This window comes from Tyto alba, unplaced genomic scaffold, assembly GCF_018691265.1.
Source record: "Tyto alba isolate M040663 unplaced genomic scaffold, T.alba_DEE_v4.0 Super-Scaffold_6, whole genome shotgun sequence".
NCBI lineage: Eukaryota > Metazoa > Chordata > Aves > Strigiformes > Tytonidae > Tyto > Tyto alba.
The window spans coordinates 3,828,751-3,841,936 of record NW_024881327.1 but is presented as its reverse complement, the minus strand read 5'-3'; the positions used below and the strand labels follow the sequence as shown (position 1 = coordinate 3,841,936).

The 13,186-nt window shown below is 38.8% G+C and overlaps 1 protein-coding gene across 4 annotated transcripts in view; it reads left to right on the top strand.

The window, feature by feature from the left end:
• Positions 1-13,186, top strand: part of TLL1 (tolloid like 1) — a 141,110-nt gene that overhangs the window by 107,825 nt on the left and 20,099 nt on the right. For all 4 annotated transcript variants that reach the window (XM_042808323.1, XM_042808322.1, XM_042808321.1 and 1 more), the window contains 4 exons: positions 2,376-2,571; positions 4,013-4,138; positions 7,152-7,312; positions 9,935-10,115. In XM_042808323.1, the coding sequence (XP_042664257.1) occupies positions 2,376-2,571; positions 4,013-4,138; positions 7,152-7,312; positions 9,935-10,115 (664 nt within the window). The remainder of the gene's footprint in view (positions 1-2,375; positions 2,572-4,012; positions 4,139-7,151; positions 7,313-9,934; positions 10,116-13,186) is intronic.

Genomic DNA, 13,186 nt, shown 5'->3' with positions numbered 1-13,186 from the left:
CAGTAGTAGTACACTAAAAATAAATAAATATAGTAGAATGGCCACCTTTCAAATCATTTTATTGAAAATCAATAGCACTTTAAGTTGGTTGACTTTTATCGTCTTAGGAAGTTTAGCAACTTACTGCTATACAACATGTATTTTTAGCTATTGTCTTCTGCCAAAAATAGAGTGATTCTCAGAAAAGAAACTAACAGTTCACCTCAGTGGAAATTTGGTAGGTGTAACTCAGAGCTGCACTTGGTCCTGTGAAAAATCATAATTTCCATTTTGCCCCATAGAACGCGGAAACATGGGAAAAAACTATGTTAATTAAAACTTTTGAGTACTGAAATGACCACAGATGTGTGGGGAAAATACACAATTCCTTCATTGATATTAGTGGGCTTTGGACCAGGTCATTTCTTTCTACATCAGAGTGCAATGTGATTTTTACTGAGATAACAAGCCAGACTTTGTTTCAAAATGGCGTATGATGTCATGTGTTTAAACTTTATTATTTAGATTAATGGAAATCTGGAATCAGTATTACACTGTCAAAAACTTATCAGTGCTCAGGTAGACACATGCCTGACTGCATTAGTTGCAAACATACAACTGTCATTGAAGTTAGCAATAGGTGGTTGTATCCCAGATCTTCATGACTTTTCTCACTCGTTTCCAAAACTCTGGCCCAAAGAAATTCCTGAGCAAACAGCTAAGAAATTACAGTAAATGGCAATATGGACTGTGCCAGAGAAGTGAGTGGGAGAAAATTACGTATGTAAATTCTTGAAGAATTGGAAAGTTGGAAAGAAGACAGACAAATTTTATGTGTAAGTGCCATGTTTTGATGCTATTCAAGTGAAAAAAAAAAAAAAAATCAAACAGCCCTGTCCCCCAGTCTTCCCTCTTACATAAAATAAACAGAAATCCTAATGTGCTAAAGGAAAGCTCCTTAGTCTGAGGTGGTTACCGTGCTTAGTGTTGGTAATAATGCACAATTAGAGCAGAGTACCAGCAGCCACTTGTACTAACTGTGCAGCTTACATGCAAGAAAACTCTGTCCAGAGATAAGATGTGGATTTTTCTAGGTTTGGTTTGGGTTTGACTTCTTTGTCATTTTAACAGAATTTGGATGTGCTGAATTCAAGGTTTCTCCAACCCCTTCTCCAGACTGTGGGCCCCCCATCCCTAAACCTACCTCACAGTTCAGTCACTTAGTTGAACAATAGTTTTCTTAGAGGAATTATTTTTGAATGTTTGGATTTAGTTAATTCTTTTATAACTAGGACGCTATATTACTTGAGTAACATGAAGTAATCCTGCAGTAAAATGACCCAGATCAAGAGGGTTTTTAATTCCGTTGGGAAGGATGCTCTCTCAATAAAGACAGGCATCATAAGTTATCTAGACTCCAGATAGGATCATATATGGGCTGCTACTTCTTTCTTCTTTGGTGCAATTCCCACTCTGACTGACTCTGCAAATACTATTATGAAAAGAGCACAAGGCTTGCTACAGAAGTCGAGATGTGCACATGTCCACTCACGTATTAGCCTGTATTTGGGTGTGATCTGGCAGTACATTTCAATGAGGGACATTTTCAGTAGGTTTCTCCATCAGTATAGCAAAGATTCACTCACTGACCCAGAAATTCAAAAAAAGACACCTGAAATCAGGAATCGTGTAACAGAAACCAGACACGTGAGTTGCAGAAAAATAATGATGACATTTTTTTGTCATCTGTTCTATTGGCTACTTAAGAGCTGATAATTTTAGAAGTGTGTTTGGATCTAATTCTACAGATGCCCCAAATTCTTAATGCACTATATTTTTTTACAGTTACCTTACAACATCAGTGGGTAGTGACAAATGTCAAATTTTGCAGTGTTGAGGATAAAGAAAGAAAATAAAATTTTGATCATCACCTTAAATAGCACATGTTGATAATGTCTAAACATCTTATTCATATTAATCAAAATTGAGTTTTTAATATTTCGAAAGCAATTAATATTTCTGACCTGTTTAGTTGTTGAACCATTTATATTGTATACTTGCATGTACTTGAGAAGAGAGGACTTTACTTGAGGTCAGAGTAGGAATTTGGCAGAACATTAGTAAGTTTAGAGGTGAGCGTGTCTTTCTTAGTTACTGTTTTCCAGTTAGACTTGTGTCCTGTGTAACACCTCAATGATTTTTTTTCTTACAGAAAACAAGTATAGCTAAAAACAGTGCAGTGATGCTTGTTCATCTTCCTGATGTTTGAACCGTAAATAGAGAACACTAACCTCAAACACTAACTTTGAAAACTTTCTGTGCAGTTTATTATCTGATTGATATTTGATATTTACGGTCAAGTTCAAATAGGTCACTTTAAAAATAATTTTTTACAGATTGAAAGACATGATAACTGTGCATATGACTACTTGGAAATTCGAGATGGAATGAATGAGAACAGTCCTTTAATTGGTCACTTTTGTGGCTATGACAAGCCGGAAGATATTAGATCTACCTCTAATACCCTGTGGATGAAGTTTGTTTCTGATGGAACCGTTAACAAAGCAGGGTTTGCAGCTAACTTTTTTAAAGGTAAATTTTAAACTATATTTTGGGAGCTGTGAACTGCTTATCACTTGTTTTTGTACTAGAAAAATTATGGCAGGATATTAAAAATATTTCTCAACTTATTTTTACTAATACCAGTTCTGTACTGTCTCCAACATATTTTTTGCCTGGACATACAATTTTACCAACACAAAACAGTAGAGGTATTTGAATCTCCTTGTAAAATATGTCCAAAGAATGAAGCAACATATCCAGTGCAACTTCCTACTCTCTTCAGGTTCAAATAGTCAGCTTAGTTTTGAAACACCTTTCAAACATATCTAATCTTGTAAAAAATTACTCTTTTGACATTGTGTTATCAAATATAAGTTGAATAGTCTAATCACAAATGGGTATTTTCTGTGAAGATTTTTTTCTTTTGCCTAAATGTTGTGGGTTTTCCAGTCTGTTTGCTGCATTAGGCTGCTTTATGAATTTATTGCTTCCTGTGAGCAAGAAAAAAAACAAACCAAAACAGTTGAGAAATCATAGTGGCCAGCAGCCTCACAGTCTTCCTTCAGTTTTGGGGGTGTGTGTGTGTGTGTGTGTGTGATACAGCTGCAGCTATGCCTGCAGCATTTGGTGCATGGGGAGTGTGTAATTCCTACCCTGTGCTGCCCGCGGCACGGTGAAAGCCACTAGCAGTGGCGTGGCCATGGTGACACCTGAAATACAGGGCATGCCACCAGGAGAACGTTTTTTCTCTTTTGAAAAGCCACAAGCTGGGGCTTTTCACATCCTAACAGTTAGTTTTCACTGTAGACTGTTATAACCTGGAAGGCTGTAGGCGTGAGGTCAGAGCTCTGTCTTATTCCTAAGAAAATACTTTTCCTGGTGTAAGGAAACAATATTTCAACATCTGAGGAATATTTTAACATTGACTCTCGTGGGTATACTTCAGAGCTAGTAGTGATAGTACATTATTTCTTTCCCTCCCCCATCCCTGATGCATCTTGTTCCCTTTAATATCAGTAGAACGAAAACCTGGGATTTGAGGATTCTATTAATCTGTTTTTGAGTATGAATTCAGGATAATGCACAAATTGATTCTGTGGGAGATAAAGTGCCCTTCAAGTGACCCTGCTGTGGATTTTCCATCTTTCTTTCAATACTTTACACAACCTTTAGATTATGGCTGCCTGATTTATTGTACGCTGCCTACAAAATGCTTTATAAATTAGGTCCGCAGCTGTCAGTAGGTATTCTTGTAAAAAAACCCACCAAACCCCACAAAGGACAAATTTTTATTTTCTCCATTGCAGGTCTCCTTAGCATTTGAAAATCCTCTATTCAGCAACCACAGTGTGTTATGTAGTGCACCTTATAATGGCATGCATACAGCTTTCTGGGTTAATATTGATCCAGCAGTTACAGCTGAGGAAGGTAATTATTTAACACGTTTTTGCATTCTTCCCTGTCTTGGCAGAGGAAGATGAATGTGCCAAACCTGACAATGGTGGCTGTGAGCAGCGCTGTGTAAATACTCTGGGCAGTTACCAGTGCGCCTGTGATCCTGGCTATGAACTTGGTCCTGACAAAAAGAGTTGTGAAGGTACAGTGCGTTGCTGTGTTACGGGCTCTTAAAGCTCACAGAGTGCCATTGCTTGAACGAAACGTTACACCTTTCATATGCTCCATCCTAGCAGCGTGAGATCTGTGGAACCCAACCTGGAAGATCAGTGCTCCCTTTTGAGTTGCGGTGCCAGAGTAATGTCTGTCCACAGCAGTCATGTTCATCTGATGTCTGTCACTAATTTGGCTTTACAGGTTTTGCTGTTAGTTGATCAGGAATGATGCAAAGTAGGACTTCATACCTTCCCAAACCACTTATTCACACTCATTAAAGCAAAGTCTCCCACTATACGTAAAGAGACAGTTACGAGCAGAAAAATGTGCCACTGCCTCAGAAACGGGGTCCTTAACAATCCCTCTGACCACCTCTGACTGGGGTGTGACTGGGAAGCTGGCTGGTTTGACGAGCAGGATCCTTTATTCTAGCCCAAAGCTCAGATGAATCCTCCCCACTCCCAGTCAGATTGTGGACTTTTCTTGCTGGAAACAAATTCTACTTTTCAGGGTAAGCAAATCTTGTTCAAATAATCATTTGGAGAAATAAAAACCTGATAAGTGGAAGTCTGTGTAAATGTAAGGTTGGACTGAGATAAGCTTTTGCATTGTATACAAAAGGCAAAGGAAAGAAGAAAAAGCTCTTGATTGTTACGGACCAAGCATTGTTTGATTTTTATTCAAAAGCACCAATAAAATCAGGGATAGCACAAATTATTCTTATCTCAGTTCATCTGTTTGAGTAGTGAATGGCGTTTGAAAATCGGAGTGCTCGGAGTTACAGTTTTCTTCTGATGAGATTCACTGGTCTCTCTTTTTTCCAATTTCATAGCTTTAATTCAGGATTTGTCACAATTTGGGGTAGTTTTGTTTAGTTTCTTTGCACTTTCTGTTCTTCTGTCTTTAATTTTGTGGGGTTGGTTTTGTTTGTCTGGGTGGTGTGTGTGTGTGTGTGTGTGTGTGTGTGTGAGGTGATGGTAGTTCTAGACTACAGGCATGTTAGATTGTGGCTCTCATCAAGCTGGTCAATTTTTCAGTTGTTCTCCCCTGCCCCAACTTTAATACTGAGCACATTGGAAAAACAATTTTTTTAGATGTCTGTATATTAGGCAGTACGCAGAAGGTGAGGTTAATCTAATGCGGGCCATGAAGACCAAAGTTTGATCTCTGGGCCTTTGATTATCAGCCCAAATTTATGTCAGGAATTTGGTTTAGTCTGCCTGCTGACCTGAGTCAGAATATTAGGGAACATTACCAGTCTTTCAGAAAACCCTTCCCCCTGGCTCCGAAAAATAAAGAAGGAATGCCTTCCTAGCACCCAAGCAGAAAAGCAACTCTGGCAGAAGGAGAAGTCACTCAAGGTAGTGCAGTGCAGTGCAGTGTGGAGCAAAACCACTTTTAGGGGTAGCTCAGGGTATGTGCATTTGTTCCACGTGATTTAGCACTCACTGTATGTAGCTACTATTTGGGACTGCTGAATTAAAATCACTGTGTAGTCACAGTGAGCATTACATCCTAGTTATAGTTTGGGAATTTGAGGGGTGACCTAGCTGTAATAATTCATATGTGATGCCAGAGTAGAAGCCTCTAACTCAGAAACTCTGCCCAATGCTTCACTACAGTATTGACATGCACAGAAAATTGCTTCATGGTCACCTAATCCAAATCTCCCCTGCTGGCAGCATATTAGAAAGCTTTGAGATTTTTTTTTTTTTTTTTTTTTCAGTGTTTCCACATTTCCCACCATTGCCTCAAGGGGAAATGGGGTGACATTGAAAAGCAGAAATTGAAAAATAGCAGTAGTTGTTCTGGATCATTTTGGGGGAACAGCTTGTCTCATCTGAGTGCAGTCTCTAAACCTGTGCCTGGTCTTTTCTTACACACTGAGGTGTGACCCAGGATCTTAGTCCCCTCCACCCCTGTCAGATTACCTTTACGTGCATACCAAGAAATCTTCTGCAGGGAAAGCCAGGTGCCAGAAGGAAGTCTGCTATGTGTCTGGGTTGGCCAAGTGAGCCCTGACACAGAAACGGGAGAGTTCTCCCAGGTGTGTTAGATGAAGTGGACATAGCACGCGAGGCCATCGGCTAAACAAGAACAGCCAGTTTTTAAAGCATTCAGCATTAGCACAGAGCAGTTGGAAGAAGGTGGAACTTCCTCCCCATCAGCTCTTAAGAAAGAGATTTGTGGATGGTTTCCAGTGCTGCCACAGTGCTGTAATGGCATCAGTGCAGCAGAGTGTGATCGAGAACCCCTGCAAATCTCATTACTTTCCTTTTTTTTTTTTTTTTTTTTTTAATTTTTAAATTTCCACAGATGGAAAAGATTAATGTGTTTATCCTTTGCTATGTGAACTACATTCACAAACAGTACAGTATTGTTCTGTTGTATGGAGGTGGCTATTCAGCTATTCAGCATGTATTTGGAAATAATAGGTATTTTCTCAATTACTTGAACATCCATACTTCAGCAAAAGTAATTGTGACTGAAGGGTACGTGACTGCTATCCCAAAGGAGTGACCCTATCTAGTAGGTTATGGGAGACGTATACAGCTGTATAAGCTGAGACAGGTAGGGCTGATTCTGGATCAATAATCAAGCGGAGAAGCTAGGGAAATGCAATGTGCATCCTAAGTAGTCTGTCTGTCAGAAGAGGGGTGGTCAAGGTCCTGGGGAGGGCGGTGAGGTCAGAGGACTTGCATGGGAAAGGCTTTGAGAGAATAACCAGAGTCCCTGGAGGGAAGGGAAAAGAATGAATATGATAACGCCTTGTGTAGTCCTGAAACTTATCTCTGTCCACAAACCTGCAAGCTGTTCAAGATAGGGGCTGTCTCTTTCTCTTGGTTTGCACCAAGCATGATAAAGCAAGATTCTGATTAGTCTGCCTGGGCATTACAGCAGTATAAGTAATGACAGGACTGAATCTTCTCAGTGTGCTTCTGTTTATAGTAAAACACGGTTTCAGTCAAGAAACTATGCTCTCCCTTTTAATTTTACAGCTGCTTGCGGAGGACTCCTGACGAAGCTAAATGGGACTATAACCACACCAGGGTGGCCCAAAGAGTATCCTCCAAACAAAAACTGTGTGTGGCAGGTGGTTGCCCCGACGCAATACCGAATTTCAATGAAGTTTGAGTTTTTTGAGCTAGAAGGGAATGAAGTAAGTACCCGTGAACAAAGAACTGCACAATCTATTGCACACTAAACAGCTTCATGAGCGTTCAAAACTAGATATTGTCTTATAAAACCCCTGCTGACCTTTCGTATGCTGACAATAACCATAGATATTCTTGTTTTCGTTTTGGGACTGTTTCTGGATTCTTTCAAAACAAACATGGAGAGGATAGCTCTCTTTTACATATCATGTAAATGTATATGTATTACAAGAAACTGTTCTCTGCTGAGTCTCAGCTGGCTTTTTTTTTTTTTTTATCAACAAAGTAAAACAGAGCAAATGGCTGAGGCATATTGGAAAGAATTCAAGAGAAGAAAATCGGGAGAAACCAAATCATCTTTACAGCCCATGACTACAAAGAATACACATAAGCTGTGGTTAGTGTTGGAGAAGGGAGCATTTAAATCACAATTATCTCAGAGAGGGGGGGAGTATTTTAAAAGGGACAGTACCAGAAATAAGGCACAATAGAAGAGCAGCAGTGTTTGAGCTGGGCAGCCCCCGGAGGCATGGGGGATCTCCGCCCCGAGTGGGGAGAGGGATGGGGCAGAGCCCTCCGTGGGGACAGGGCTCCTCCCTGTAGCTTCAAAGAACGCGTGTGGGGGTTGTGGTGATTTTTGGTGTGAATCAGTAAAATACAGGTTTCAACATCAACTTTTCAGCCTGTGCTCTGCTTGCTAAGCACTGGTCTATCATACCATTGAGTTCCCTGGCTACTCTCTCGCCATAATGTGCTGTAGCCATTGAGTTTATCTGGATATTCTTCATACGGCATTAAGAAACCAAATCCAAGGACATCATGTCTGACCAAAAAAATTTTTAGCAACATATTTGATATGAGGATGGGCCGTGTTGTGAGTATGGGATTTGAAGTGGCAAAAGCTGGAGTTTAATCTATAACTAAGAAACAATCGGGGCATGGCTTCTCTAAAATATTTCAAAGTGATTTGAAGAGGCATCAGTATGAGATTTTTATTAATTTATTTTTTTTTAACCTTTTGGGGTGTGTTCTAAAGTCCATGAAATTCCACCTTTTAATGAATTATATGTTACAGTTATGTCCTGTTATCATTATTATAAGAACTGCAAAGGTGTAATAAAAATGTACAAATCCCAAAGAATTAACATTTAATTACCATTTGAACAAATCATAAAACATTTTTTCATTTAAGCCAGATTTGCAAGGAAGGCATCTAGGGTATAATGAAGTTAAATCTGTTTTTTAAGGTCATACAAGACACATAACTTAAGCAGATATGGATAATATACACACAAAATTTTTCAACATGTGGAACTTTGGTGTGATCCTCTCCTGTGCTACTAAATCTCAGTTTTATACTATTAAATAGTAGTACTAAGAATGGTACCTGCAAAAATCAGAAGAAAAATATATTGCTGGGATTTATTAAAGTTGTGAGTTATGTGAAAATACCATACATTAATATGAATTTATCTTACGATTAATATAAATCAGCATGTGGCAGTAACTGAAGTTTTATGAATCTTTGTGCTCTTTATGTTGTGTAAAAGTAGTTTCAACTGAATTAGTCACTTTTAAATTCTGCAACATATGAAAACTGTTCCGGTCACAATGAAAATTTAATCTACGTCTAAACTGTATTATATTATAAACAATTGGATATGTTGATAATCATTTAATATTTCATAGGGAGAGAGAGCAACAAAGGCCAAAACTTAGTTTTCTGTAGTTCCCTTCCAGTCCCGTGGCATTTCTTTTTTGACTATAAATTGTGATTTATTAAATACAACTTGGATTTAATGGACAATCTCGGCTCTGTATGAATCCTCCTGGCCACTGTTTTCTCTTAAGCTATTAATTGCAGACAACTGGGACATTTTTGATTAAATGATTGATAGTTGAGCATAAGAAGCTTAGAAGTTTTTGGGTGGAAGGCTTTAGGTTGACCAGGGGATTATGCATTGAAAGTATTATCACGAGTAGTAGGCCTTGCATAAGGCTTTTTTTATTGCATTATTTTACTTTATTTTTAACCTTTTAATGAAAATGACATGCATCAGCCTTCCAATTGTAGCTATGCTACTGTTAAAGAAAGATGCATGGTTTCACTATTGCAGATTTAGATATTTGTAAATAAATGAATATGCCTTAAATACATTATGGTAAAAACTTACTTTCACTTAGACACTTACAAGATATTATTTAAAAAAATCTATGAGGTGCAAGCAGTAGAAGGTTTGGAGGTTTTGGGGATGTGGTTTATAGCACAAAGATAAGTATAACTTTTAGGGTGAATATTTCTAGATTTTAGTCTAATGTCACTGAAATTTGAATTCTTTAGATTAAATGGAAACATTACCAAGCATCTTGAAATTTAGATACTAAACACAGATTAGTAGCTAACAAAATAAAATTTTGAATGTAATACATAGTGACCTTGAAATATTATTACACAAAATCAGTGAACATGTGTAAGCATTTACAAATGTTTTCAGAGTAAGGAAAAAGTGAAAGAAGATATTAATCTATTATTAAGCAACATACCAATCAGAGTTCTTGCATTTTTAAACAACTTTATGCTTTTCTTTGGGTTAGCTAAAAAAAAATGTTTTTCTTTGTTTTCTCAGGTGTGCAAATATGATTATGTGGAGATTCGTAGTGGCCTTTCTTCTGATTCTAAACTACATGGTAAATTCTGCGGTACAGAAGTGCCTGAAGTTATCACCTCTCAGTACAACAACATGCGAATTGAGTTCAGATCTGACAACACAGTGTCAAAAAAAGGCTTCAAGGCACACTTCTTCTCAGGTATAGAAAATTACTCGTGTGTACCTATGAGTGCCTCTGAGCATACACTGATTAGGTGGAGTGAGTAGTATATTTTTGTATGAAAGTGAGAAGCCTTTTCCCTTATTGTTTTCCTCGTAGCTTAGAATTTATTTATGTAAGCGTATATATATAACTGCTGTCCTGTCTTAAAATACTGTTCTGAATAGTAATATCTGTAGAAAACATATGGAACGCACATATCTATATATTTAAATGTCGTGGTTTAGGCCTGGTTGGCAGCCAACCACAATGCAGCAGCTCTCTCTCCCTTCCCCTCCGACAATGAGAAGGGACAGAGAGCCAGGCTTGGGGTTCAAGATAGGACTGGGATGGGGAAAAATTCCCCTTTATGGTCACGAGCAAGAGGCAGACTCGTTAGGGGAAGAAAAAAAAGAACATACATTTATTACAGACACTAACAACACATAACAGAGTATGACAGTGAGAAGCATTGCCACATCTTGAGAACACCTTCCCCCCACCCCTCCCTTCTTCCCAGGCTCAGCTCTGCTCCCGATATCTCTACCTCCTCCCCCAGTGGCACAGGGGCAGGGAATGGGGGGTGCAGTCAGCGCTGCCACTTTCTTCATCTTCGGTGAGGGGAGTGTCCGGAACTTGTTCCTCCTGCTCCATCGTGGTCCCCCTCTCACAGGAGACAGTCCTCCACAAACTTTCTCCAACATGAGTTCCTCCCACGGGCTGCAGCGTTCCCCACACTGCTCTGTCATGGGTCACTAACTTCCTCCGACTGGAGTCCCTCCCACGGCTGCAGCCCTTCCCGAGCTTCTCCGGCGTGGGACTCCCCCGCATGCTGCAATCCTCCCAGCACTGAATTACAGCAGTGGGGCTGCCTTTTCCCATGAGACCCCGGCCTTCTTTGGGCACAGAACCTTGATTATCTGAGTAGGAGCCACAGGCCATAAATCAGTGTCTGCTCCACCGTAGATCTCCATGGGTGGCAGGGGGGGGCCGCCCTGCCGTCTCACCACAGGATACAGGGGGGTCTCTGCTCCGGCACACCTCCCCCCTCCTTTCTTCCTCCGTTCCTCTACTGACCTTGTTGTTCATGCAGCTGCAGCAACTCCTCCTCACAAGTCCCACTGCCCGTCACCATGTCCCTTCTTAAATACGTTATCGCAGAGGTGCAGCCAATTGTCTCAATTTCCCAAACAGAAGTGGAGCTGACTTGGAGCTGGGGGAGCTTCAAGAATTTTCTCACAGGGGGCCACCCCGATAGCCCCCTCCCCTGCCACCAAAAAACTCCACCACTCACTCAAACCCAGGACATTAAATAACAGCAAAGGCAAATAAACTTGGTGAGATACAGAGGAAAAAACACAAATTTACTAAATATTCCTACATTTCAGTTAGATTTCTGTTATCCCAAGTTTTGTTGCTATTTTTCAAATCCCAGTTGTAATGTGATATGAATTGCATACGGTGTACACTTGTATTTTTTTCACTCAGGTATCTTAATATATTGCATTAGTTATGAAATTACCACTTTGTGCTACATTCGTTTAACATTATGGGTACTTTCTTGCCAAACTTTGCAATTCTTGAATGTTTTGCAGAATAATGGAGTTTAAGACCTTGCTCTTGCAAAAATGTGTGTCTTTTTAGTTATGAGTGTCATTTTACTGAGGCAGATGAGAGCAATGGAAGTTTATATCATCTGAGGACATGTATTGTTGAATAAAGATAGACTCGAGTGAAGCTGAAGATGTGAGGAAATATTTGCACAACAGTGGTCTCTGCAATTACCCATTGACACTAGACTATAATAATCTAGCTGTGGCAGGATACCACCTGGGGTTAATAGTGGAATTTTGCTTAGTGTTTTTCTTGTGTGCTTACACAAACATATGCATAGGTATTTTATCTCATGTAAAACAAAACAGTCCCGTCCACTCACCTCCCCAAACTGGAAGTCATCCAGAAGCACTTGGAATTTTAATTCTGCTCAAAGATTTTTGATAGTTAAAAATCTGAATCTGGAGAACCCTGATTATGTTTATCATGTAGCAAAATGCATTACCAGGCACTGCTGTTAGCGTTTGTTTGATAAAATATTTTATCTAAGTTGAAATGAAATGGCCTTTCATTGGTTAGGTTTAATAGCTGGTAACTTAACTATGACCAAGTAATAAGAATCAGTATATTATGTAAGTGGTGTGGTTTGGAAAGTGAGGAAGATACTCTCAAGACAAACAGTTTAGACTTTCAATGTTTTCTCATTATGAATACTTTGATGTTTTTCTTAAAGGATTATGAAAGATGAATAAAGTGTTTCATCTCCTCCAAAGAAACAAACAAACATTTTCTGTCCTCTAAAGTTGTTTGTTTTTTTTTTTTTTTTTCTAGTAATCACATTTCTCTGGTCATAGTCTTTCAGATCCATCTTTACATATAGTAGCACTTTTTACTTTTAAACTTATATTTTACATTAGCAGGAAACTTTGAAGGTTTACTCAGTATTTGTAGTAAAAATGTATATGCACATAACAGAGCTTCCTCCTAGAAATACACAGGTAGTCATTTTATGTTGGCCTAGTAGTGCCAGCAGGAATTGTCACATATTTTGACTTTCTACAAGAATAAGTATTGACATGTTCCAGTTCTAAAAATGGCATGCAAATTAAGTTCATTACATGTTTACAAGATCTATAAAGCTATCTCAGATAAGATTGGCAATGATAGTTTTGTAATTTGTAAATTCTGTAAATCAGAAGTGCTGTTTTTTGGACATGCTGAACATTTATACATTTATAGTCAGTTAAACTTGGGTTTTCTTTAAAGTGATAGTTCATTTTCACAGATTTATTTTAATGATTGTTTAAATAATCTATTAATATTATGAGTGGGTTCTAGGAGGAAATCAGGACAATGCTCTAAGTTGGGAAAAGACTGGGCTATAATTCATGAGCTTATGGAGGTTGTATCATCAGGGGATTGTAATCCTTCAGAATCATTTTTTCCCTTGTCTATTTTGCTTCTGAATGAAATGTGAGTGCCCCCAGGTGAAAACAGGTTTTTTAACTGGTGATTTA